Source organism: Schistocerca nitens, chromosome 10 (genome assembly GCF_023898315.1).
Source record: "Schistocerca nitens isolate TAMUIC-IGC-003100 chromosome 10, iqSchNite1.1, whole genome shotgun sequence".
NCBI lineage: Eukaryota > Metazoa > Arthropoda > Insecta > Orthoptera > Acrididae > Schistocerca > Schistocerca nitens.
Genome location: NC_064623.1, coordinates 44,205,066 through 44,228,217, shown reverse-complemented (window position 1 = coordinate 44,228,217; position 23,152 = coordinate 44,205,066). Strand labels below are relative to the sequence as shown.

Below are 23,152 nucleotides of genomic sequence, written 5' to 3'. Positions count from 1 at the left end.
TAGCGGATTGTGCGGCGTAATTCTGAACTTGAATTGAAGAACCTTATTTCCAGGGGGTTGATGAAAACCTCTGCTAGAATACCGGCGAGGAGGCTACCCATTGCTAGACCATCTGGCTGTACGTACATTTTCCCATCAAACGTGAAATAATTGTATTTCAAAACGACCTTAAGCATACCAATCAGTTCCGCAATCTGAATTTCACTTAGATTTTTATGCTTGAGAAGATTCTTTTTTACAAGGGCTATGGTTTCATCAACCGTGACATTTGTATAAAGACTGACGATGTCAAAGGACACCAGTCTAATGTCAGGTGTACATCTTACAGTTTGAATATTGTTAATTAATTCCTTACTATTTTTTAGGGGCTCCGGAAAGGCTCAAAATCATGAAAAGTTCAATTTTTACTTTTTTGTGTTTTCTGAATCTGCAGACTATTACCTTTTAATAGATATATAATTTATTCAATTCCGAAGACTACAAGTATTTTTAAATTTGTTTTTAAATGTGTTCTACATGGGCGTGACCCACTGTGGCGCTGTTAAACCGATGTCAAATGGTGTTATTATTAACGTCCGTGTTCATCAGGTACTGAAGCCCTATGGTGATGATGTTGTAGTGCAGAAATTTGACTGTATTGGACACGTACAGAAGCGAATGGGAACAAGACTTCGGCGACTGAGAGCTTCGTACAAAAAACAAAAACTCAGTAATGGTAAAGGGTTGGATGGGAAGGGAAGGTTAACTGACAGTGTAATTGACAAAATACAGAACTATTATGGAATGGCTATTAGGCAAAATACACAAAGTGTCGACGAAATGAAGAAGGCTGTTTGGGCTCTTTTTTTTCATACTTCTTCCACCGATGAAAATCCCCAACATAGCTTGTGCCCCAAAGAAGAAGACAGTTGGTGTAAATATAACAAAGGATTGCTAACTGGTGAAGTGTACACTCATAAGCATAGTCTGCCTCTTGCAATAATGGAGATGATAAAACCTATTTTCAGAGACTTAGCAGCACCTGAACTGTTGAAAAAGTGTATTCACGGAAAAACTCAAAACCCCAATGAAAGTGTAAATAGTGTTATATGGTCGAGAATCCCCAAGACTGTATTTGTTGGAATAGAAACACTTCACTTTGGTTTGTATGATGCTGTTGCGACTTTCAATGATGGCAACATTGTAAGGTGCAAGGTATTTAGAAATATGGGAATGAAGATAGGTTCTAACATGGTACGAGCGATGCTTGCTTTAGACAAGGAACGCCTTCGGGCTGCAGACAGGGCTGTAAAGTGTCTAGAAATACAAGCAAGAGTAAACAGGAGGAGGAACAAGAGGAAGCTGGAGGAGGAGTTTGCAGAGGATGAAGATAATCCATCCTATGGACCTGGAATGCACTAAAAAGTTAATCAAATCTTTGTCGCTCGATTCCCAAAACTTTTATTTTCTCATACTAATTACATGTTTTCTAAGGATCTTCCAAACATATTTGTTTCAAACTTTCAGTAAATGTTACACAGTACCTTCTGCATAATTTAACACAGCATTTTTCCAAAAAACTGTATATTTTTGAATATATAAATAAAAAATTGCAAAAAAATGTTGTGAATTTTCATTACAATTGAAAAAAAATCATCTTTAATAACTGAACTAAAATTTTGCAAAATCCCTGTGTTAAGTTGTAGCCCATATTCCAATAAATAATCTGTAAAAAGTTCAACTTCTTACCTCAAATACTTTGTGAGGAAAGATGTAATTTATAAGCGTTATTTTAACATTGAAAGTATAGGGCGTTCCGGAGCCCCTTAACAGAAAAATTATTTTCAAAAGTGAAAGCATGTTTAATTTTAAAATGGAGGCGCCTAGCAAGTGTGTGATGTGGACTGCCTATACCATTCACTACAGGGCGAATCGGGTGACTTTGTTTGTGCAGTTTAAACTGACTTCTGAGCACGGGTGGTTTCGGGTTCATATTTATAAGCCCTTTCTTTTGGAAGTTATTGAACAGACTGACAGAACTAGCTAAAGTACGCCGGATTTCATTTTGCAATTCCGCGGTTGGATCTACGGTAACCTCAGTGATGTCATTTTCCTCAAAAAACTTTACAGTCTTTTCTGTATATTCATTTTTATACGCCACGACAGCGGTGTTCCCTTTGTCACTCTTAGTGACTAAGGCGTCGTGTTCTCTAAGCTTACGATTACTGCTTTTTACTATACTATATTCTCCCGACTGCCCATTAGGAAATAATTTAATTTCTTTTTCTATTATGTTATTACATTCATAAGCACATTTGACTTGCTCGGTTTTCTCTAATTTCAGGGATTCTAAACCGATTTTAAGATCTACAATGAGATTACAGATAACTGGATATTTATCGAGTTGAGCAGGCAAATTATATTTAAGGCCTTTACATAACAAGTCATTCTCGGCCTGCGTAAAAGTAATATTGGTTTTATTCAGTATTCTTTCGTAAAATTGATGTTTGACACTATTGTCTGCTGTATTAACATTTTTTCTTGTGGTCCTATTACTAAACTTCAGCAACTTTCTTTCATGTCTAGCCTTGATTTCTTCTTTACGATTAAAGAGCCATTCATTAATACTATTCCACAGGTGGTCAATTTGGAAATTACAAAGATCTTTAAAGGCTTTAGTTAAAAATAGGTGTATACAGTAGGCTTCACTATTAAGAACATCTTTTTTCTTATACAAATTCACTGTGCTATCCGAAATGACTGAACGCACTAATTTCTTTTTAACAGAAGGCACTTTGTCACACTGTTTAAAGTTTAAGTACGCCTTCACATAATCAGGGGTAACGTCTTTATCTAGGCACTGCTGATTAAAGTCGATAGCCATACCTGCTTTCACAATTTTTAATTTGATGTCCATGTACCTGGTTGCAGCTTTTGATACCTCGGCGGGCAGGAATTTCAGTATTTTAAACATAGCTGCACAACAGCAACGGTTCCACGTAATAAAATTATAAACAGCCGACCAGTTGCAATATATAAAGAAATCTTTACCTAGGTTTCAACAAATTTAAATTTGTCTTCTTCCGAAGGTGGCCTAAGCACAATGAACATCATAGCTTACATTAAAAGGTATGAAACTTAAGTCAAGAATAGATTTTAACACATATTAGAGAGCTCTTGTATAGCAAAAATATGAGAAGGACGCCTGGTACTTACAATTTTACATTAGTATGGACTTGTGTATCATCGCCGTTTTTACAAATGTCTGCATAGATCCATTTGTCCAAATTAAAATATAGCCCTAAAAATAGGGTTTGTCATGTAAATATAAATTAGTACATGGATGTTGCAGAGCTCACAAGCGACTGAGTGTGATCGGCCAGCGTAGTTACTCTGCGGCCAGGGCAGGTGGCGCTCATGGCGCGAACCATGTGCCGATTGGCGTACAAAAGCAACGTGTAAATTATCAGTATTAATAGCGTCCTTAGATAAAGTAACAATAAAAAGAAAGAAAGCGTTTAACACTCCCGTTATAACAGTATGGGAGCCTTAGTATCATTAAAAATAATAAGGAATTAATTAAAAATAGTAAGGAATTAATCAACAATATTCAAACTGTAAGGAATTAATTAACAACATTCAAACTGTAAGATGTACACCTGACACTAGACTGGTGTCCTTTGACATCGTCAGTCTTTATACAAATATCCCGGTTGATGGAACCATAGCCCTTGTAAAAAAGAATCTTCTCAAGCATAAAAATCTAAGTGAAATTCAGATTGCGGAACTGATTGGTTTGCTTAAGGTCGTTTTAAAATACAATTATTTCACGTTTAACGGGAGAATGTACGTACAGCCAGATGGTCTAGCAATGGGTAGCCCCCTCGCCGGTATTCTAGCAGAGGTTTTCATCAACGCCCTGGAAATAAGGTTCTTCAATTCAAGTTCAGAATTACGCCGCACAATCCGCTATTATGCACGTTATGTTGACGATATTATCATTGCTTTTGGTGGTACTGATCATGAGTTAGAGCTTCTCTTCTATACTTTCAATGGTTTACATGAAAAGATTTCCTTCACAAAAGAACTTCAGAATGAAACAGGTGAACTTAACTTCCTCGATTTAACAATTTCTATACAGGATAGTTCCTTCAATTTCAATATCTTCCGCAAGGAAACGTATTCAGATAATGTCATCCCTGCTGACTCAACTCATCCAAAAGCTCATAAAGTGGCGTTTTTTCATTATGCCATTCACCGAATGGTAACTACTCCTTTATCACCTGCTGATCAACAAAAGGAATTTAATGTCATCAAAGCGATTGCGGCTAATAATGGGTACAATTAGAATATGATAGATTACTTGTTCAATAAGAAAATTTCCCAAAATTGTTCGACTTTGAGCAACAACCTCCCCACTGATAGCAAAGAAGCTAGAAAATTTATTTCCATTCCTTTCTTGGGTAATATATCGTATAGGATTAAACGTCTTCTAAAGAAAAAATATAACTGTAACGTCTCCTTCTCTACAGATAACAGTTTAAAAAGAAATCTTGTACATTCAGTAGAGATTGCCAGCGATTGGTTTTCCAATTCAGGTGTTTACAAACTAACCTGTAATAACTGCCCCTCATATTATATTGGTCAAACAGGCAGAGCTGTGAAAACAAGATATAAAGAACACCTATTAGGTAAAAAAGGAGCGAATATACACAACTCTACTTTTGCTGAACACCTCTTGATAGCCGGCTATACGCCTAAACAGAAGACACGGTTATCCTACACAGGCAAGTCAAAGGTTTTGAACCTTGCTTGTAGACAATTTTTCGAAGGCTTCAAACCTGTACTGTTTATGGTATAACATTAATGGTGGTAACCTCAGTGGTCTTTTTTCTCAGGAAGCTATGATGCTACTTTCAAACCTTTAAGCTCACTACCCTCTATGCTATGTGGTTTTCTCACGATGTATGGCTGCCACTATATCGGCCCTTATGTGATTTTGTCTGGCTCTAAAACGTCGGCTCCCTGAGAATGTGTATTAACTGGATTGTGGACCAGGGTTCGTAATTCTGTCTTAAGAGCCATTATTGTTAATTTTAAAGTTCTGACATATATACGGTGTGTGTGCTTCACTAATATTGTAATGTAATTTTTATATTCTGGCTGTATATGCCACTGTACGTAACTCTCGGCGTAAGCGCCACCTGCCTTTTTGATGTATAACTACATTAATGATACTAAGGCTCCCATACTGTTATAACGGGAGTGTTAAACGCTTTCTTTCTTTTTATTGTTACTTTATCTAAGGACGCTATTAATACTGATAATTTACACGTTGCTTTTGTACGCCAATCGGCACATGGTTCGCGCCATGGCCGCAGAGTAACTACGCTGGCCGATTACACTCAGTCGCTTGTGAGCTCTGCAACATCCATGTACTAATTTATATTTACATGACAAACCCTATTTTTAGGGCTATATTTTAATTTGGACAAATGGATCTATGCTGACATTTGTAAAAACGGCGATGATACATCAGTCCATACTAATGTAAAATTGTAAGTACCAGGCGTCCTTCTCATATTTTTGTTATACAAGAGCTCTCTAATATGTGTTAAAATCTATTCTTGACTTAAGTTTCATACCTTTTAATGTAAGCTATGATGTTCATTGTGCTTAGGCCACCTTCGGAAGAAGACAAATTTAAATTTGTTGAAACCTAGGTAAAGATTTCTTTATCCATTGCAACTGGTCGGCTGTTTATAATTTTATTATTATGCTGTGTTCTGTTTGCTAAAAACTCTCCAATCCAGCCACACAGCAGGTCTGATATTCCGTAGGCTCTTACTCTGTTTATCAGGCGACAGTGCGGAACTGTATCGAACGCCTTCCGGGAGTCAAGGAAAATGGCATCTACCTGGGAGCCTGTATCTAATATTTCTGGGTCTCACGAACAAATAAAGTTAGTTGGGTCTCACACGATCGCTGTTTCCGGAATCCATGTTGATTCTTACAGAGTAGATTTTGCTTTTCCAGAAATGACATGATACGCGAGCAAAAAACATGTTCTAAAATTCTACAACAGATCGATGTCAGCGATATAGGCCTATAGTTTTGCGCATCTGCTCGACGACCCTTCCTGAAAACTGGGACTTCCTGTGCTCTTTTCCAATCATTTGGAACCTTCCGTTCCTCTAGAGACTTGCGGGTGTTAGAAGGGGGGCAAGTTCTTTCATGTACTCTGTGTAGAATCGAATTGGTATCCGGTGAAGTCCAGTGAACTCTCCTCTGTTGAGTGGTTTCAATTGTTTTTTTATTCCTCGGACACTTATTTCGATGTCAGCCATCACTAACAAGTGAAATGAAAACTTCTCTATCCAGCTGTATCGGCGTAACAAATAAAAACTGAACACATGTTTATGCAACGTTTTATTCGAATTAGTCTATATCACCACGGCGTAAAATGCTTCCTATCCGTTTCGAACAGTCTGTGTGTTGCTGTTGAACGCAGCGAGTACGGTCCAACCGATCACCTTGGTCCGGAGTATACTCGTCGTTATCACTTTTGTTAACGTGAGTGGCTGTTCATGAGGGGAGCCATTAATCTACCCGCCATCTATCATCCTCTTATCTCTACGAACCACCAGACACACGCTGTCGAAGTGTTCATCGCGCCATGCACTATTAATTCATCTCAATCAGGGACTGACACAAGTCCACCACCAGACGCTCACTGCTTCGGGAGAGCGCGGCACCCACCTGTCGATGCTGATGGCGACCAGGTTGAAGATGGAGGAGGTGCTGCAGGTGACGTCCATGGCGATGTAGAAGTCGCACACGAAGCTGGGAAGGCCCCACGTGCCGTTCACCTGTAGAGCAAACAAACAGGAAAACCTTCGTCAGTTTACGATACGTCGCCCTACCTCAACTGTAGCATTATTTTATGTCATCAATGTAAACGGATTGTAAACACAGGTATTCCGAGTATACCGGGTGATGAAAAAGTCAGTATAAATTTGAAAACTTAATAAACCACGGAATAATGTAGATAGAGAGGTAAAAATTGACACACATGCTTGGAATGACATGGGGTTTTATTAGAACCACCCCGTATAGCTAGACGCGTGAAAGATCTCTTGCGCGCGTCGTTTGGTGATGATCGTGTGCTCAGCCGCCACTTTCTTCATGTTTGGCCTCCCAGGTCCGCAGACCTCAGTTCGTGCGATTATTGGCTTTGGGGTTACCTGAAGTCGCCAGTGTATCGTGATCGATCGACATCTCTAGGCATGCTAAAAGACAACATCCGACGCCAATGGTGCAGTTACGCTAATGCTATCGAAATAAGTGGTTTTGCTGTCAGTAACATCATATATTTACTAGAAATACTTCACAAGATAAATATGTCTCCATCCACGTCTTTCTCGTACTAGGATTCAGTCCATGGTAAAAGGATTATGAAAATATATTTCAGTTGTTTTGCATTGTTCTCGGTGCGTTTGAATTAACTGTATGAGTTTCCTTGCCTCCTACATGTTTCGATGAAGATTTAAATCGCGATTCAAACTTCAAGGGACTAGAAATAAAATTGAGACAAATATTATGGGTACACTTGCGGCCTCTTCATTGCTAAAAGCTCCTGGAAAAATCATACGACTGATTGCTTAATACTCAACCCTTTTTTACGGTTATGGACCTCAGTAGGTAAAAGCGGAATCCTTATAGAACCACATCGTTCGTCTTTCAGTCTGTCTGTCCGACGCCTTTTTCTCAGGAACGGAGTGAGGTATCGAGTTGAAATTTATGTCATGTATTAGGCCTACATTTCCTTGGCGGAGTCAAAAATTCAGTCTGTGTTAATGTAACTAAGAGACAAGGCCCTTTTTTTTTGGCACTCGCACACTCAATCGTCAGAACCTATAGATAGGGTACTTCCCGTTAACCCATAATCATGAAATTTGTCAATAAGCGAAGTTTCGCAGCACATGTAAAGGAAAAACTACAAAAATCCTTAATTAGTAATTATTTATGAAAAGATACACTACTGGCCATTAAAATTGCTACACCACGTCGTATCAGGACATTGCTGCTCACGTTGGTCGAGATACGATGTCTGTTAGCAGAATATGGAATCGGTGGGTTCAGGAGGGTAATACGGAAAGCCGTGCTGGATCCCAACGGCCTCGTATCACTAACAGTCGAGATGACAGGCATCTTATCCGCATGACTGTAACGGATCGTGCAGCCACGTCTCGATTCCTGAGTCAACAGATGGGGACGTTTGCAAGACAACAACCACCTGCACGAACAGATCGACGACGTTTGCAGCAGCATGGACTATCAGCTCGGAGACCATGGCTGCGGTTACCCTTGACGCTGCACCACAGACAGCAGCGCCCGCGATGGTGTACTCAGCGTCGAACCTGGGTGCAGTAATGGCAAAACGTCATTATTTCGGATGAATCCAGGTTCCGTTTACAGCATCATGATGGTCGCATCCGCGTTTGGCGACATCGCGGTGAACGCACATTGGAAGCGAGTATTCGTCATCGCCATACTGGCGTATCACACAGCGCGATGGTATGGGGTGCCATTGGTTACTCGTCTCGGTCACCTCTTGTTCACATAGACGTCACTTTGAACAGTGGACGTTACATTTCAGATGTGTTACGACCCGTGGCTCTACCCTTCATTCAACGACGGACCTATGTGCACGAATGGCAAAACGTCATTTTTTCAGATGAATCCAGGTTCTCTTTGCAGCATCAAAATGGTCGCATCCGTGTTTGGCGACATCGCGGTGAACGCACATTCGAAGCGTGTATTCGTCATCGCCATACTAGCGTATCACCCGGCGTGATGATACGGGGTGCCGTTGGTTAAACGTTTCGGTCACCTCTTGTTCGCAGTGACGGCACTCTGAACAGTGGACATTCAGATATATTACGACCCGTGGCTCTACCCTTCATTCGATCCCTGCGAAACCCTACATTTCAGCAGGATAATGCACAACCTCATGTTTCAGGTCCTGTACGGGCCTTTCTGGATACAGAAAATGTTCGACTGCTGCCCTTGCCAGCACATTCTCCAGATCTCTCACCAATTGAAAACGTCTGGTCAATGGTGGCCGAGCAGCTGGCTCGTCACAATACGCCAGTCACTACTCCTGATGAACTGTGGTATCGTGTAAAAGCTGGATGGGCAGCTGCACCCGTACACACCATTCAAGCTCTGTTTGACTCAATGCCCAGGGGTATCAAGGCCGTTATTACGGCCAGAGGTGGTTGTTCTGGGTACTGATTTCTCAGGATCTATGCACCCAAATTGCGTGAAAATGTAATCACATGTCAGTTCTAGTATATTTGTCCAATGAATACCCGTTTATCATCTGCATTTCTTCTTGGTGTAACAATTTTAATGGCCAATAGTGTAGTTACTGCTCACCACATAGCGGAGATGTTGAGTCGCTGATAGGCACAATAAAAAAGACTGTCAGAAAGGGAGCTTTAGGCCAACAAGTCCTTCATCGAAAATAAACATACACACACGCACACTCGCACGCATATACTGCTCACAGACGCATCACGCCATCCTGTTGTACCTATCTGCGATTCAGCGTCTCCGCTTTATGGTGAGCAGCACCTATCATTTTCATAACTTGTTGCATTCCATCCTGGGTTTTCGGGTATTAATTTGTAATTATATCATAAAAAATATTCGAGTGCAAACTTACGACGACGAGTGTTCAATACGTAACGTGACGCATTTTTTTTTCTCTCGGGGAATATCGATTGAAGAAATGCGGTGTTAGTTGTGAGACATCGTGGAGTATTCCCGCTTCAGTCTTTATGGTTCCTCGAAATTCCGATAGGTGGCGGTGTTTGTTTGAAGTCTTCAAAATGATCTCTGTAACAGCAGTTCGCTTCAAGCAGAGAGCTGGCTCTGAGTTCCTTTGGCGGAAAAACTGAGCTTCGCAGAAATTTCTAGGCGCTTGCACAATATCTACGGAGATCTAGCAGCTTTTCCCGTTTTATGCGAGCTGTCATAACGAGTTCGTCTTAAGCACCTCGGCTATTCGAGGACGGTTACGATCCAACCTAAATTCTCAACTTGTCGCGCACGACGCATGTAGCATCCACTACCTGTTAGCCTCATTGGTCGCCGCTTCGCCTGATTCCCGCAAGAAATCGGACGTAATGCACATACTAGCTGAAGGTATCGTTATCCGCTGTCAGGGGCTTATGTTACTATGTATGCCTTCGAACATGTCCGAAAGAACAGATACTGCGTATATAATAATGTCATAGCTTTCCTGTATTTAAAAGGCAATGTCACGCATGACTCACTGACTGACGGACTGACTGAGACTCATGATCAGTCAGCCCAAACCACTGAGGATAGATACTTGGAATCTGCTGATGGTGTTGATCACATTGTGTAAGCGCCGTTAAAGAACGGATTTTTCGAAATTCCATCCGTAAGGGGGAGAAAAAGGGGATGAAGGGTTTTCGGAAAAATGTCGCTATTTAGATCACTTTGAAGCTAGGCCTACAAAAATTGGTGTTTGGTTTGTCGGTCGAAAATTAATAAATACGTGTTTCAGCATTTTTGGGAATTTAACTCTGTGCGGTTGAAAGCAATTTTTGAAATTATGTAATTGTTAAAGAACTACTAAAATATTTTTAAAGCTACATCAATGAACAATGGTATTTGACTACTCGCATAAAAATGAAAAACTACGCGTTTCAGTGTTTTCTTGGAAATTGAACCCCTAATGGGGTAAAGTAGGGGATGAGACTTTTTATGAAAATATTGTATTATGTAAACATTTTTCAAGCTGTATTTATGAAAATTTAAATTTCGCCTCTCAGTTAGAAATTTAAAACTGCCCTTGTTTCACTGTTTTTGGATATTCATCCACTATAGGGCTGTAACGGGGGATGAAAGTTTTTATCGAAATATTTCATTGTGCTGACATTTTTAAGCTAAATCTATGAAAATTTGTATTTGGCTTTTCTGTTAGAAATAAAAAATACACATGTCACTGTTTTTTGGAAATTTAACCTCTAAGCGGATGAAACAGGGGGTGAAGCGTTTTATGAAAATATCTCACTACGAAAATGGCTCTGAGCACTATGGGACTTAACATCTGAGGTCATCAGTCCCCTAGAACTTAGAACTACTTAAACCTAACTAATCTAAGGACATCACACACATCCATGCCCGAGGCAGGATTCTAACCTGCGACCGTAGCGGTCGCGCGGTTCCAGACTGAAGTGCCTAGAACCTCATGGCCACTGCGGCCGGCCATCTCACTACGAAAGCATTTCAAAAGGTACATCTTTGACAACTTATGTTTGTTTTCTCGGTTAGAGATGAAAAAATACTCATATTTTTGGAAAGTAAACCCATAACGGCACTAAATAGGGTCAGACTGATTCACTGACTCTTCATCGCCCAGCCAAAACTGCTAAGGATAGGAAGTTGAAGTTTGGAGAGAGAGTCGATCTTATGCTGTTGGCATCGTTTAAGAAAGGATTGTCCGAAATTCCTCTCCTAAAGAAGTGAAACAGGGGATGAAAGGCTTTTTGAAAGTACGTCGCTATTAAGGGAATTTTGAAGCTAAACTACGAAAACTGGTATTCGGTTTCTGAGTCAGTAAATAAAAAATACGTATTGCAGTATTTTTGAAATTCAACTACTAATGGGGTAAAATAGTGGGTGAAAGTTTTTTGAAAATAAATAACTACTAAAGGGCTACTAATGGACTTTTAAGGCTGCATCTATGACAACTTGTATTTGACTTCTCGGTAGGATATAGAATAAAAATGTGTTTCAGTGTTCCTGGAAATTCGACCCTTAAGGGAGTGCAACAGGTGATGATAATTTTTAAGAACATAGTTCGATACATTGAAAAATGGAAATATCTCCACAAGTATGGAAAAGGCATGATTAACAAAAACTTTGGACTCCAGCTAGCAGAATCGCTTTTAGGTCAGAAGTATATTCAGAAAAAACCACGCTTCTTTGGTCTTAATTAGCGTGAAAAGTTTAGAAGATGTTGCAATTTGTGATCATAAAAATTCCATTAAAGAAAAACGAAAAGTCTCGGCAGTCTAGAGCGTGATTCAGCGGACGCTAAGCTAGTATGTGTAATATACCGGGTGATCAAAAAGTAAGTATAAATCTGAAAACTGAATAAATCACGGAATTATGTAGACAGAGAGATAAAAATTGACACACATGCTTATAATGACATGGGGTTTTATTAGAACCGAAAAAATACAAAAGTTCAAAAAATGTCCTACAGATAGCGCTTCATCTGATCAGAATAGCAATAATTAGCATAACAAAGTAAGACAAAGCAAAGATGATGTTCTTTGCAGGAAATGCTCAATATGTCCACCATCATTCCTCAACAATAGCTGCAGTCGAGGAATAATGTTGTGAACAGCACTGTTAAGCATGTCCGGAGTTATGGTGAGGCGTTGGCGACGGCCGGCCGGTGTGGCCAAGCGGTTCTAGCCGCTTCACAGCAAACATAAACATAGCCAAAGCCTTGCAGACAAACAAAAATTACACGAAGCGAAATGTAGTGTGAGGAGGGCTATGCGAGAGGCGTTCAATGGGTTCGAAAGTAAAGTTCTATGTACTGACTCGGCAGAAAATCCTAAGAAATTTTGGTCTTATGTCAAAGAGTTAGGTGGATCAAAACAGAATGTCCAGACACTATGTGACCAAAATGGTACTGAAACAGAGGATGACAGACTAATGGCCGAAATACAAAATGTCTTTTTCCAAAGCTGTTTCACAGAGGAAGACTGCACTGTAGAGCATTCCATAGAATGTCGCACAGATGACAAAATGGTAGATATCGAAATAGATGACACAGGGATAGAAAAACAATTAAAATCGCTCAAAAGAGGAAAGACCGCTGGACCTGATGGGATACCAGTTCGATTTTACACAGAGTACGCGAAGGAACTTGCGCCCCTTCTTGCAGCGGTGTACCGTAGGTCTCTAGAAGAGCGCAGCATACCAAAGGATTGGAAGGGACGTCGAACAGATGTGCAGAACTATAGACCTATATCTCTAACGTCGATCAGATGTAGAATTTTGGACACGTATTATGTTCGACTATAATGACTTTTCTGGAAACTAGAAATCTACTCTGTAGGAATCAGCATGGGTTTCGAAAAAGATGATCGTGTGAAACCCAGCTCGCGCTATTCGTCCACGAGACTCAGAGGGCCATAGACACGGGTTCACAGGTAGAAGCCGTGTTTCTTGACTTCCGCAAGGCGTTCGTTACAGTTCCCAACAGTCGTTTAATGAACAAAGTAAGAACATATGGAGTATCAGACCAATTGTGTGATTGGATTGAAGAGTTCCTAGATAACAGAACGCAGCATGTCATTCTCAATGGGGAGAAGTCTTCCGAAGTAAGAGTGATTTCAGGTGTGCTGCAGAGGAGTGTCGTAGGACCATTGCTATTCACAATATATATTAATGACTTTGTTGATAACATCGGAAATTCACTGAGGCTTTTTGCAGATGATGCTGCAGTATATTGAGAGGTTATAACAATGGAAAATTGTACTGAAATGAAGGAGGATCTGCAACGAATTGACGCATGGTGCGGGGAATGGCAATTGAATCTCAATATAAACAAGTGTAATGTGCTGCGAATACATAGAAAGAAAGATCCTTTATCATTTAGCTACAATATAGCAGGTCAGCAACTGGAAGTAGTTAATTCCATAAATTATCTGGGAGTAGGCATTACGAGTGATCTAGAATGGAATGACCACATAAAATTAATCGTCGGTAAAGCAGATGCCAGACTGAGATTCATTGGAAGAATTCTAAGGAAAAGCAGTCCGAAAACAAAGGAAGTAGGTTACAGTACACTTGTTCGTCCACTCCTTGAATACTGATCATTGGTGTGGGATCCGTACCAGATAGGGTTGATAGAAGAGAGAGAGAAGATCCAATGGAGAGGAGCGCGCGTCGTTACAGGATCATTTAGCAATTGCGAAAGCGTTGCGGAGATGATAGACAAACTCCAGGGGAGTACTCTGCAACAGAGACGCTCAGTAGCTCGGTACGGGTTTTTGTTGAAGTTTCGAGAACATACCTTCACCGAGGAGTCAAGCAGTATATTGCTCCCTCCTACGTATATCGCGCGAAGAGACCATGAGGATAAAATCAGAGGGATTAGAGCCCACACAGAGGCATACCGACAATCTTTCTTTCCACGGACAGTACGAGACTGGAATAGAAGGGACAACCGATAGAGGTACTCAAGGTACCCTGCACCATACACAGTCAGGTGGCTTGCGGAGTATGGATGTAGATGTAGATCGGCGATCAAATGGCGCTCAGGAGATCTGTCTGTGCGCCCCTACAGAGAGTAACTGCGCTGAGTTTAGAGGTGAACAGTGTTTGCGAAAACCATTCTAGGGTACAGCCACGCTCCACTGACAAGAAAAGCTGATGAATTGATTCACATTGTAGGCCTGCAGGAAGTTGGATGGATGTATCGACGTGTAGCTGTGTGTCGCCACAGTCAGCAGTGGTCAGTGAAACATTTCTGCACTTGTAGACCAGGTTCTGGACGTCTGCGCAGTACAGATGCACGTCAGGATAGACGGAAGGCGACCAATCCGGCATCTTCCAGATACGAAATCCGGACACGCAGGTCCATTGCTTGCAGCAGGATTAATAGCATGTGTGCCTCCAGCCACATTGTGACACAACGGCACTACCAGCCATGGGTACTCTCGTGTCGTGAATGAGTTGAGTGAAGAATGTAATGGCGCTGTGTCGTCTTCATCCTGTATTCGAGCGATGGGTTGCGCAGGTGTATGGTGTAGCCTGGTGAGCTGCCTAGTCCAGACTACATTCACACACTAGACATCGGTATCATTCCAAGATTAAGGTGTGGTGGAGGCGGGGGGGGGGGGGGGGGGGGTGGAGCATCAGTTACAACTGGGAGTCATATTTCGTGTTCTTCAGTAAAGTAGCCAGTGACCTTTACATTCCACAAACCATGATCTCAAAACTACTGTAATTTTTTCGAAAGAAAGATGATAGATTTTTTCAGCAGGACAATGCCCTTACTCATACTGCTGCTGAGATTCAAAGTACTCTTTCAATTATTCAAAATAACAGTCACAACCGCGTTATTTGTTTTGCTGCCAACCGGTTTCAACCCACGATGGGGCCATCTTCAGGGAAATTTACACCATTTGGTCGCTCGCTGGAGTCGTCACCCTGCGTGGCATAGTTACCAACCGTGCACAGGCAGGGTGACAACTCCAGCGAGCGACCAAATGGTGTAAATTTCCCTGAAGATGACCCCATCGCGGGTTGAAACTGGCTGGCCGCAAAACAAATAATGCGATTGTGACTGTCATTTTGAATAATTGATTATAAGTAAATTAATCGCTGTTTATCTCCATACAACTATGTTGTGTAAAAAAAAGTACTCTTTGCAGAGTACAACTGGTTTGACCAGCAAGGTCACCAGATCTCTCGCCAACTGAAGACTTGGGGTACGATATAGTGGGAACTTACTCGTTCCCAAGTGCTGGCAAGAACCTTTGCCTTACTGGTACAAAAGACGCAAGATGCTTGGGACAGTATATCACAGGGTGCTATTCGGCAATAAACCAGTGTTGCCACCATTCATATGTATGGACACACTTCACTGTGACATACGTACAAGATTTGGCACGTGGGACATCTGCAACTGAGAGGCGTCATAATTTAGGGAGATCCGGTTCAGTTGCGCGAATATTCATTTATACCCCGAACATTTTCCAGCTTTTAAAATCCCTTCTTCACGTGTATGAAATTATAATACTTGGTAATACATAGTAGAATTGAGCTTCCAGACGTCCAGCATGGCTCTCCACATGTTGGCGTTTCTACCGTGCAGCTGCCAAGCGGTCGACTGTTTGCCCCAACATGCAGTGACTGGAAGTCCTGCATAGACAGGCCAGACGAATGTTATGTACTATCAAATACTGCATTTTCATACACCTACAGAAGGGATTTTAAAATGTCAAAACCAGTGGTGGTTTTGATAAGTATTAGTACAACTGAATGGGATCTCCCTAAATTAATTATGTGACATATGTGTTTTAAGACTGAAACAAATGAGCCCTCGGTCGCAATTATTTAAGTCTTATTGACCAGGTTTCAACACTTCTAAGAGTGCTTTCATCAGAATTAAACAATTACAATGGCCTAAAAAAATTTCTCCAACGATGTAAAGCAGTTACTTGACATTGAATTTCGGGTCTCCTTGTGCAGTTTACCGAAATGCTTTTTCGCATCTAAGTTAACTCATAATTTTTCATTCATTAAATGGTTTATTGGCTGTATTTCATGTTATATCGTTTTCTACAAACTGTGTCATTCAGCCCATTTTCTATAATGACCTATTTACGCTTCAAACTGTACTGCCAAGCTCTGTTGCAGACAAAATGTTACTTTATCTGTAGCTGTTAAACAAAATATTACTTTTTACATTATGTACCGAACAATATTCGTCATAATTTTCGTCTGTCTACACTTCAATGTTAAGTAACCAAGTTGTACCTGCGGCTACCAGATGCTACTCTTGATGCAATGTCACGTTCACCTGCCCGCACTTGTTAACGAGGGCGCCTCAGTCCGTTGCAACCTGTGGCTATACAGGTACGAGCAGCCCATAGTGGCTCGCTTTCACGCTTTCCTTTTCTATATATTTTGTGACTAAAGCCCTTCTGGATTGTTAATTATTCTATATGTGACTGCCTCTGTCTTTTATTGTTAGTCAGTACTTACACATTTTATATGAGAAATTTGTAACTATTTTATAGGCCATTTTAATTGTTTAATTTTGATGAAGGCCTTCTTAGAAATGTTGAAACCTGGTCAATAAGACTTAAATAATTGTGACCGAGGGCTACTTTGTTTCAATTTTAATTTAGCCATGTTTAAAATTTTGCGATACGTGTTTTATTTGGTCTGGATTTGTTATCACGTACTCGTATAAATGTGTTCAAATGTGTGTGAAATCTTATGGGACTTAACTGCTAAGGTCATCAGTCCCTAAGCTTACACACTACTTAACCTAAATCATCCTAAGGACAAACACACACACCCACGCCCGAGGGAGGACTCGAACCTCCACCGGGATCAGCCGCACAGTCCATGACTGCAGCGCCTGAGACCGCTCGGCTAATCCCGCGCGGCGTACTCGTATAGTGATAAACTACCTGCAACCTCACTTAGCACTAAAATGACCTTGTCCTTGTTGGTGTTGTATTTTTCTTGTTGCTAATTTCAGAATGCACCTATATTTTCGTTACTCATTTTCTTTCTCTTAAGAGCTGTGATGCGTTCCCATATTTCCGCAGTATCCAACAAATCAGAATACACTATCGAATACTGGATAAGAAATCAATTTAAAATTCCGGCGCCCGCAAACTGGGGCAGAGTTCTTTTATATCTGCCGCCTTGAATAGCAAAAGCTTTGGAAGGTAGCCACAAACTCTCCATAGCACTTTATCAGGCATGGTTCCTCTGCTCTGGCACAAATAGTTTATTTTTTATTTTTTTTAACGTAGCGGAAATAAACTCTGAGATAGACTTCTTTACTCCAGTAACGAGACAATTTTTCCCGATGATACGATTCCGCATAACTCCAAATAACGCATATCACAATCCTCGACAAACGCACAAAGTTTCAAGCAGATGGGAAACAGGCAGCCATTTAATTTAAGAGGTGTCACTGCGGCGTGACACGAGAGTGATAAACGTCCATCTAAACCCCACAATGCAATGCGGTACGCTGTTGGTTGGTGCACAACGCAATCTCCACCGCGAAATATGCGTAATTAAGTTACGCGCTGAATAACAGCTTGATGGACGTCAATACAGTCTCGACGGCCGCAACATCGAGCGCAACAAAAAAAGAAGTAGAAAAAAATATGACACAACTACGTTAAAATAAAAGATAAAAAAGAACAGCGCTGTATGTTTCGAAAGTGATTTAATATAATGAAATGTGCGTGATGTCCAAACAAAATGCTGATGCCTCTGCCGTCACCAACTGATTCTGTTTTAATCTGGTCGCCGGGCAGTATTACGGACGTGCGGGATTTGCATACGCTCTGACCCCTCCCCGGAAAACTGTGTATTAAATTCTGGCCGTTTAATTTTTCAAAACGACACAGAGCGAACCGAGAATTGGGACTCGGTCTGTGTCGTCATTAACTGTGAAGCCATGTCGCGTGATGACGCAAATGGCTGATGCACGCTTATAAATGAGGTCACTGCGTATGGAAAGCCGGATTACGGAATGGGGGCGGGGAGGGGGGGAGGTTAGGCGGGCTACACATTAATATTTAATTATTACTTCGACTATGAAGCTCTGTGATGGTCCTTCTTTACATACACTATTTTATTTAGTTCCTGGGTACCGACTAGTTGATTATTAATAACGGTTGTTTCTGCACTTTGGACTGATGACGGATTCATAGCCGGCCGGAGTGGCCGAGCGGTTCTAGGCGCTACAGTCTGGAACCGGGCGACCGCTACGGTCGCAGGTTCGAATCCTGCCTCGGCCTTGGATGTGTGTGATGTCCTTAGGGTTAGTTAGGTTTAAGTAGTTCTCAGTTCTAGGGGACTGATGACCTCAGAAGTTTAGTCCCATAGTGCTCAGAGCCATTCGAACCATTTTTGAACGGATTCATATTTGCTGGGGACACTTTCGGAATTTTTTTCTTCTGAGTCATTAGTCTGCTGACTGGTTTGATGCAGCCCGCCACGAATTCCTCTCCTGCGCCAACCTCTTCATCTCAGAGCAGCACTTGCAACCTACGTCCTCAATTGTTTGCTGGATGTAGTCCAATTTCTGCCTTCCTCTAAATAAAAAAAAAAAAAGAAAGAAAAAGAAAGAGAAAAAGGCTCTAAGCACTACGGGATTTAACATCTGAGGTCATCAGTCCCCTAGAACTTAGAACTACTTAAACCTAACTAACCTAAAGACATCACACACATCCATGCCCGAGGCCGGATTCGTAGCTACCGTAGCGGACGCGCGGTTCCAGACTGAAGCGCCTAGAACCGCTCGGACACTCTGGCCAGCCTTCCTCAACAGTTTTTGCCCTCTACAGCTCTCTCTAGTACCATGGACGTTATTCCTTGATGCCTTAACAGATTTTCTTCATCCTGTCCCTTATTCTTGTTAGCGTTTTCGATAACGTCCTTACATCGCCGATTCTGCAAAGAACGTTCTAGTATCACTCCACGTAATTTTCCACATTCTTCTGTAGCACCACATAACAAATACTTCGATTCGCATCTGTTCCAATTTTCTCTTAGTCCATATCTCCTTGCTGTACAATAAAGGCTCCAAGCGTACTTATCCGGAAATTTCTACCTCAAATTAAGACCTATGTATGATGCTACACTTCTGGGCATTAAAATTGCTACACCACGAAAATGACGTGCTACAGACGCGAAATTTAACCGACAGGAAGAAGATGCTGTGATATACAAATGATTAGCTTTTCAGAGCATTCAAACAAGGTTGCCGCCGCTGGCGACACCTACAACGTGCTGACATAAGGAAAGTTTCCACCCAATTTCTCATACACAAACAGCAGTTGACCGGCGTTGCCTGGTGAAACGTCGCTGTGATGCCACGTGTAAGGAGGAGAAATGCGTACCATCACGTTTCCGACTTTGATAAAGGTCGGATTGTAGCCTATCGTGATTGCGGTTTATCGTATCGCGACACTGCTGCCCGCGTTGGTCGAGCTCCAATGACTATTAGCAGAATATGGAATCCGTGGATTCAGGAGCGTAAAACGGAACGCCGTTCTGAATCCCAACGGCCTCGTATCAATAGCAGTCGAGATGACAGGCATCTTATCCGCATGGCTCTAACGGATCGTGCAGCCACATCTCGATCCCTGAGTCAAAAGATGGGGACGTTTCCAAGACAACAACCATCTGCACGAACAGTTCGACGACGTTTGCAGCAGCATGGACTATCAGTTCGGAGACCATGGCTGCGGTTACCATTGACACTGCATTACAGACAGGAGAGACAGCGATGGTGTACTCAACGACGAACCTGGGTGCACGAACGGCAAAACGTCATTTTTTCGGATGAATCCAGGTTCTGTTTACAGCATCATGATGGTCGCATCCCTGTTTGGCGACATCGCGGTGAACGCACATTGGAAGAGTGTATTCGTCATCGCCATACTGGCGTATCACCCGGCGTGACGCTATGGGGTGGCATTGGTTACACGTCTCGGTCACCTCCTGTTCGCATTGACGGCACATTGAACAGTGGACGTTACATTTCAGATGTGTTACGACCCGTGGCTCTACCCTTCATTCGATCCCTACGAAACTCTTGATTTCGGGAGGATAATGCACGACCGCATGTAGCAGGTCCTGTACGGGCCTTTCTGGATACAGAAAATGTTCGACTGCTGCCCTGGCCACCCCATTCTCCAGATCTCTCACCAATTGAAAACGTCTCGTCAATGGTGGCCGAGCAACTGGCTCGTCATAATATGCCAGTCACTACTCTTGATGAACTGTGGTATCGTGTTGAAGCTGCATGGGCAGCTGTACCTGTACACGCCATCCAAGCTCTCTTTTACTCTATGCAAAGGCGTATCAAGGCCGTTATTACGGCCCGAGGTGGTTGTTATGGGTACTGGTTTCTCAGGATCTATGCACCGAAATTGCGTGAAAATGTAGTAACATGTCAGTTCTAGCATAATATATTAATCAAATGAATACCCGTTTATCATCTGCATTTCTTCTTGGTGTAGAAATTTTAATGGCCAGTAGTGTAGATTTCTGTTGCCCAGGAATGCCCATTTCGCCTGTATTAGTCTGCTTTTCATGCCCTCCTTGCTCCGTCCGAAATTAGTTATCTTTTTGTGTGTTGTTGTACTTTTCAGTTCAGAGACTGGTTTGATGCAGCTCTCCATGCTACTCAATCCTGTGCAAGCTACTTCATCTCCCAGTACCTACTGCAACCTACATCCTTCTTAATCTGCTTAGTGTATTCATCTCTTGGTCTCCATCTACGATTTTTACCGTCCACGCTGCCCCCCCAATACTAAACTGGTGATCCCTTGATGCCTCGGAACATGTCCTACCAACCGATTCCTTATTATTGTCAAGTTGTGCCATAAATTTCTCTTATGCCCAGTTCTGTTCAATACCTCCTCATTAGTTATGTGGTCTACCCATCTAAGTATTGCCTAGGTAGTAGAAGTCCTTAACTTCTTCTACTTCGTGGTCAGCAGTGCTGATGTCAAGTTTCTCGCTGTTCTCGTCTGTGCTACTTCTCACTACTTCCGTCTTTCTTCGATTTTCTCATAACCCATATTTTATAGTCATTAGATTCCATTCTGGAAACATCCCCCAGGCTGTCGCTAAGCCATGGCTCCGCAATATCCTTTCTTCCAGGAGTGCTATTTCTGCAAGGTTCGCAGGAGAGCTTCTGTAAAGTTTGGAAGGTAGGAGACGAGGTACTGGCAGAAGTAAAGCTGTGAGGACGGGGCGTGAGTCGTGCTTCGGTAGCTCATTTGGTAGAGCGCTTATCCGCGAAAGGCAAAGTCCCACGTTCGAGTCTCGGTTCGGCACACAGTTTTAATCTGCCAGGAAGTTTCATATCAGCGCACACTCCGCTGCAGAGTGAAAATCTCATTCTGGATACCGAGAATGTTTTACATACCATAGTGCTGTGACGGTCTACTAATGTAATCCATCATTCATGCGCTGTCTTGATCTCCTTTTCCATGTCAGGAACCCGACTCCGGAATGATCTCCATCATTAAAGAGAGAAAAGAGAGCAATTTTTCGAACCGATCTGAGTAAAAGTGCTAACAGAATTTTGTCTTACGTAAAATCGGCAAGCGGTTGCAAATCCCCTATTCATTCACCAGGTGACCATACTGACACCCAAACGGAAGTCAGCAGAGATAAGGTCCAAATACTGAATTCAGTCTTCCGAATATCTTTCACCAGACCGTAAAACGGTCCAACATTTCAGTCATCCCACCAACATCAAAATGGGAAATGCTGAGGAAATCGATCGCGGAACGGAAAAGCGACTACAATTCCTTTGTAATGGAAAGACATTAGGACGCGATGAGATATCTGTAACATTCTACAGAGGTTGTGAGAAAGAGCCTGCTCCACTTGTAGCAGGAGTTTATCGTAGGTCGGTGGAGTAACGATGTGTAGCTAGCGACTGTAAAAAGCGCAGGTCTTTCCTGTTTCCAAGAAGGGCCGCAGGACACATGCACATAAATATAGGACTACATGGTTGACGTCGATCTGTTGTAAAATAATGGAACAAGTTCTATGTTTATATTGCTGGAGATTACTGTTGATATACAAAAAAAATTATTTGCTGGTGACTCAACAGATACAATTGGAACAATTGTAAGTGGCAAGGTAGCATTAGCCGAAAATATATCTGTACTTACATATAGTTGAAGCATCCTTATAATTATGCTCTGGCGACAGTTTTTCCATTCAGTTGCACATTTATTATCATTTTCACGACCATGTTCCAGTTTTATAAAATTTAGCAGCATATTTCTCTACTGTGTAGTGCACTCGTGATATACACTGTGTTTACATACAAATATGCAGTCTGTGATCAAAGAACTTAGACGTAGGAGGTGCAAAGATGTTGATCATAAAGAAATATGTTGTTTATGGTGAAGAAACTTAGCCATAGGAAGTGCAAGGTAGATGCACACATAGAAAGTTAAAAAGCTATTATAAATGAAATTACTGAAGGTCATTACAAATTACAAAAATGACAGAACTGTTCTGAGCCACACTGTTGTCAGAAAACGTAGGTCTAGGAAGTACAATGGTGATATACGCACGTGAAAATGATAACAAATGTGCAACTGAGTGGAAAAACTGTCACCGCAGCGTAATTAAAATTAGGATGCTTCATCTCTATGTAAGTACAGATGAATTTTCGACAAATGTTACCTTACCAATTGTTCCACTTGTATCTGCTTACATCTACATCTACATGACTACTCTCCAATTCACATTTAAGCTCTTGGCTGAGGGTTCATCGAACCACAATCATACTATCTCTCTACCATTCCAATCCCGA

The 23,152-nt window shown here is 41.7% G+C and overlaps 1 protein-coding gene across 1 annotated transcript in view; it reads right to left on the bottom strand.

The window, feature by feature from the left end:
- LOC126209838 (dopamine D2-like receptor) overlaps window positions 1–23,152 on the bottom strand; it is a 243,849-nt gene that overhangs the window by 172,338 nt on the left and 48,359 nt on the right. Inside the window, exon 2 of the mRNA XM_049938968.1 lies at window positions 6,739–6,873. Coding sequence (XP_049794925.1) covers window positions 6,739–6,873 — 135 coding nt within the window. The remainder of the gene's footprint in view (window positions 1–6,738; window positions 6,874–23,152) is intronic.